A 5,774-nucleotide genomic window follows, 5' to 3' on the forward strand; every position below is an offset into this window, starting at 1 on the left:
TTAATTTACTCGAGGACCGGTATGCAATTTTTAATTTCTTTAAGGATGACCTTATAAGGGTTGACTGGTTTTTTTAATAAAGATATTCAGATGACATCTTTAATGTATGTCATTTGGCAAAATTTAAAAAACACGGTGAAGATAAACGAGCGAGCAATCGGGTTTCAAGTTTTGCGTCTTGTAGACAAATTCATGTTTTCTTATAGGGATGCAAGACAAATATTTTTAGGCTATTTGTAGACATATTTTCTTTAGAAACAAGTTAGGCGAAGACAAAATTTGTTTCTTTAGGCAAAGACCAAGTTTGTTACGTTGTACAAAAGTGAAGTTTTTTTTTAGAAATTGTACAGAAGTGATGTTTTTTATAACTACTCCCTCCGTTCCTAAATATTTGTCTTTCTAGATATTTCAATAAGTGGCTACATACGGAGCAAAATGAGTGAATCTACACTCTAAAATATGTCTACATACATCCGTATGTGATAGTTTATTTGAAATATTTAGAAAGACAAATATTTAGGAACGGAGGGAGTAGTACATAAGTTTTTTTAGGGGCCACCATCTTTTTTGAGACAAAAATATAATAATAAAATGTTGGCCCCTCAAAATAAAAATAACAATGAGGGGCCAACATGGTCATGGAAGATGAGTACTAATGTAGAACACGGCCCAGTATTTCACTGCTAATGCTTTTGCGGCCCAACATTACCCACTGGCCACTACCCCCATTGCGCTACAGTAACATTTCCCCAATCGGTGGGTTACGGAACCCCCGTCGCCGCCTACGCCGCCGCCGTCGCGTCCGACGAACAATCGCACCCTACGCCGCCGCCTCAAGCCAAGGTATTTCTCTTCACGCGCACTGGAAAACCTTCTGCTCCCCCATCAATTCGTCCTTCTAGCCCAGATTGATGAATCCATTGTGAATCCCTTGTTCCTTTAAGCGGCGCCATGGAGGAGAAGAGCTCTGGGCACAAGAAGGCAAGGGCGACCAACCCTCCGGCGTCGGCGCAGGAGATGGCGGCGGCGGCCAGCCCCCTCACGGATGACCTCATCGTGGAGATCCTGTCCCGCCTCCCCGCCAGGTCCGTCCACCGCGTCAAGTGCGTCTCGCCGTCCTGGCGCGCCCTCATCGCGGACCCGGCCAACCGCAAGAAGCTGCCCCAGACCCTCGCCGGCTTCCTCTACAGCACCTACCACTGGGCAGATCCTCGCTTCCAAAAGTTTCATTTGGCCAACGTCTCCGTCGGCGCAGCCCCGCCGGTCGACCTGTCCCTCTCTTTCCTGCCACCCGACAAGTACTTGTACGTCGACCAGCTGGACGCCTGCAATGGCCTTCTCCTCTGCCTCTGCTACATGGCCCCTTCTTCTCCTTCAACGGACAAGCGTACGCCGCTTGAATCTCATTTCATCGTGTGCAATCCGGCCACCAAGAGGTGGGTCGATCTGCCCCCTCACGCCAAGGTGCCAAATGGCCATCGCGGTGTAGCTCGTTTGGGTTTTGATCCAGCAGTATCGTCCCATTTCCATGTTCTTCAGTTTGAGAAGACCGATCAGGAGGATTGCGTCACAGGAGTGAACATCTACTCTTCGCAAACTGGAGCTTGGAAGCGTAGACAAAGCCGCTTGGTTGAGAAAATTACCCTGTACGCTGGCCTTGCAAGTGTCTTCTTTCACGGTATGCTGCACTTGCTTGGTATGCTGAAACCCATGAAGTTGGACGACGATGCTGTGCTGGTAGCAGTGGACATGGAGGGGCAGGTGTGGAAGGCTATCCGTGTGCCGTCAGGTGGTTTGAGTTTTGGTACGATTGGATTGTCACAGGGGTGCTTGCACTATGCTACCACACCCCTAGGTATTGTTGACAAGAACAAGAAGGAGGATACATCCCTAGCTACCAAGATAGCATCAGTCTGGTGCATGGAAGATTATGATAGTAAAGAATGGGTCTTGAAGCATAGTGTCAGCAATGATGAGTTAGGAAGCAAAACTAGGGCGGAGTACAAGGTGACTGCTATTCATCCAGACCGTGACACTATTTTCCTGGATTCATGTGATGTTGATACATTGGCATCTTATGATATGCAACATCGGGAATTCTGTCGTATCCTTAATCTTAAGAAAGACAGAGCACCACTATTTGTACCCTATGTTCCACTATTCTCAGACTCATTAGCAGGTGCAGATGGTCAGTAGTGTCAGCTCAAGTAGCCGCTAAACTCAAGCTTGTGCTTCTTCAAGGAATTGGCTCATCTTCTGTAGGCTGGACTATTTGTCTGTTAATTTCTGAATCTACTTAAATTATATCCTCAATTTGCTGGCGCGTATACTCCTGCTAGCTTGATTTTCTGTTCGGAGCAATCCCTAGTGACCTCAGAGGTTAAGCATATTGCAGTCCCAAAGAACATGGTTACTGTTTTTCTTGTTTGTCCTAGATACAAATTAGTTTCATGTGGCTAAATTATTCTGAAATATGGTTTTCTTGGCCATAATATTTAAGGCTTATGTGCGCCAAGTCCTAATATGGCGACTGTGGTCTGATTTGTTTTTAGTATATTGTCCTCAAGATTTCGGTGACTCATTGCCATTGAGCAAGTTCTTCTGATCTACTTTTGCTATAGCTAATGAATTCAGTCTGCCGCAGTTCAACTTGTGCAAGCTAACCTGTTAAGCTGAGAGACTGAAATATTGCACCGGTGACGAAAGAAAACACCAGCTTTCCTACAAAGTTTTCTTGCTGGGTGAGAAAAACGAGAAAATTATGTCCGTTGAGAAAAACACCCGCTACACCTGAGACTGAACAGTTTGTCTGTTGATTTCTGAATCGACTTAAAGTATGTCATCCAATTTGCTGGTGCTCATGCTCCTGGTAGCTTGATTTTCCGTTTGGAACAATCCCTGGTAACCTTAGAGATTAAGCATATTGCAATCTTCAACGAACATGGTTACTTTTTCTACTTGTTTGTGTAGCTATTGTCCTAGATACGAAGTAGTTTCATGTGGTCAATATTTAAGGATATTTAAGGATTATTGGTTTTCTTGGCCATAATATTTATTAAGGATTATGTGCCTTAAGTGATAATATGGTGGTGAGTGTAGGCTGAACTTTTTAGTGTATTGGAAGTCTCAATCAGGCTGCCATAATGCCTATTTGATGTTAGTTCTCAAGATTTCGGCGACTCATTACCATTGAGCAAGTATACATATTATCTACTTTTGCTGTAGCCAATGAATTCAGGCTGCTACAGTTGAAGTTCTTAAAGCTAAGCTGTGAACCAGCTTTCCTAAAAGTTTTCTTGAAGCTGGGTGAGAAAAACGAGTAAATGGCAAGGCAAAATTATTTGTGTGTTGATTTCTGAATCAACTTAAATAGTGCCATTCAATCTGCTAGTGCTTACACTCCCTCTAGTTTGATTCTTTTTTTTCCGGAGCAATGCCTACAGATTAAGCATATTGTAATTGCGAAGATAACACCATTAGTATTGTTGTTTGTCTAGCTATTGCCCTGGCACGAATTTGTTCCATGTGGCTAAATTATGCTGCTGCAATCTGGCTTTCTTGGTCATAACGTTTAAGGAATGCGATTGTTGTAAACGCTGGTACTAGTGAGTGCAGTGTAGTACTGTAAACGTGTTTGGTGTACTGAGTACTTCAAGTCTCAATCAGACTGTTGCAACTCCTATTTGATCTTGGTCCTCAGCGGTAAAGCACTGAAGTGAACTAGTTCCTTTTATCTATTTTTGCTGTAGCTGATGAATTCTGATGAATCTATGTGAGCTTTTGGTTCCACAGCCTAACCTGCTGCAGAGAATCAGGTGGTCTTGGTACTACATTAATACTTACTCCCTCTGTTAGCTTGCAAAAACGTCTTATATCATGGGACAGAGGGAGTAGCTCACTAATCATCATCACTGTACAGTAGTGTTACTATGTTTCAGCATAACTGCAGCAAAGCACCGAACCGAGAAGCTTTACCTCGCTGATGCATGTTGGTTTCTCGGCTTGTCTGTTGGTTCCATTTGGTCCGGCGACAAAGGAAACAATCGCATCAGGTTTGTACTCCCTCTATTCCATAATATAAAAGCGTTTTTGACACTAGATATAAAAGCGTTTTTTACACGTCAAAAACGCTTTTATATTATGGGACGGAAAGAGTATTTGCTTAACCATACCAACATGTTAACATCCAAGGGTCATTTTTCTGGCTTCTTAACCTCCATATCAATACGGTACATTGAAAAGGTTCTCAAACTTTGTTGCAACGAGCTCTTTCATGAGATACACAAAAACCCGCTTCACCCACTACTTGTTTTTTGAATTGTTTGGATCGCTTACCACTTATGTCACATGGTAAAATATCAACGGAACCGCTTCACCCGCTACTTCATGTACTCCATATGTATTATCAAGCCAAGTGGACCAGCCAAACACTTCCGGCCGTTTTTTCCGCCATCTGCATTTTCACAACACAGAGCACCATGGCCGTGCATATTCCTAAGTGAGATCGCGCAACTCTCGAACCGTCGTGGGTTGCCCAGCCCAGGACTAGTTTCAGCTTAGGCCCATTTGGATTAGCGTTTTTGCTCGTTTCTGGCCGGTTTAAGATACCGGCCTTGTCCCGTCGTTCTCATTTCTGACAGAAATCATGTGTTGACAGTAATTTACACATGTAAAAATAAATACAAATGTGTAAACTTATACCCATTCCAAGCGGGCCCTTAAGATGTACCGTATACATTAGGCCTGGCGTTGGGGAGGCTGCCGATGACGCCACGCCAAAGAGCTTCTAGGGGGGGGGGGGGGGGGGGGGGGGCGTCTACACATCACTTATTGCGATGCATGTGAATTAATCGCTTGCATGATTGGTCGTATGAGCACAGGTTGTTCTATGTGTGCAACTGTCTGTACTAGTTTTTCTCTTAAAAGATCAAGTGGATGTACTACTACGTGTCTGTGCTTTTCTCCATTGCATTGTTTTGCATTCCGTTTTATTAGCGTTCAACATCTATTTGAAAAATATTTAGTCGCCACCTTAAAAAAATGTTTGGTACCAATCAAAAAATGTATGTTACATTCAAAAATGTTTGTATAAATGAAAAAAAAAATGTTTCGTACCATTCATAACAATGTAGGTGATGTTTTAAAGAAACAATCTTGCGTTTCAGAAAAATGTTCGTTGCATTTACAAAATAGTATTTATACAATGTAAAAAAATGTTCACATAGTTTTGCAAAAATGTTTTCAGCCATTAAAAACATGTTCAACATGCATTTGATTTCTTTTAATATGTATTTGAAAAACTTGTTCAAAACATGTTGTATTTGAAAAAGTACATTCATGTATTGAAAAATATTCAACATGTATCAATAAATATTTCGCATGTACACTAAAATTTACAATGCGTACTGTAAAAATAAAAATGAAAAATAAAAACTAAAAGAAAACCCATAAAATGATAAACATGTATAAGAAAAATATTTCTAATCTATACAAAAAATTATAAAATTTGTATGAAAAGGTATAAACCAAAAACATATATTAAAAATGATAGTCATGTACTTAAAAAATGTTAAACATTTATAAGAAAAATGTTTCTTATGTAAACGCAAAATATACAATCTATTTATGGATAGAATGGTACACCCCATTGATCTGGAGTGCAAGATAGGAATTCATAAACTAGTCAATTGTTTTCATGCAGACACATTATTGAGTACCATTTATCTTATGTTTTGACTTAGAAATGGCGTTGGCTACAATTCAATGCACTAAAA

General features: G+C 41.3%; 1 protein-coding gene across 1 annotated transcript; it reads left to right on the forward strand.

The window, feature by feature from the left end:
* Positions 1-951: 951 nt before the first annotated feature.
* Positions 952-2,577, forward strand: LOC109780798 (F-box protein At5g49610). Its single transcript, XM_020339384.4, has one exon. The coding sequence runs from the start codon at positions 952-954 to the stop codon at positions 2,194-2,196; it is 1,245 nt and encodes a 414-aa protein (XP_020194973.1). The 3' UTR covers positions 2,197-2,577.
* The last annotated feature ends 3,197 nt before the right edge of the window (positions 2,578-5,774 follow it).

The sequence above is a fragment of the Aegilops tauschii genome, chromosome 2, assembly GCF_002575655.3.
Source record: "Aegilops tauschii subsp. strangulata cultivar AL8/78 chromosome 2, Aet v6.0, whole genome shotgun sequence".
NCBI classification, from domain to species: domain Eukaryota; kingdom Viridiplantae; phylum Streptophyta; class Magnoliopsida; order Poales; family Poaceae; genus Aegilops; species Aegilops tauschii.

What these genes read in the sequence shown, in the direction of transcription:
- LOC109780798 (XM_020339384.4), top strand. Translation starts at nt 952, where the DNA reads ATGGAGGAGAAGAGCTCTGGGCACAAGAAGGCAAGGGCGACCAACCCT.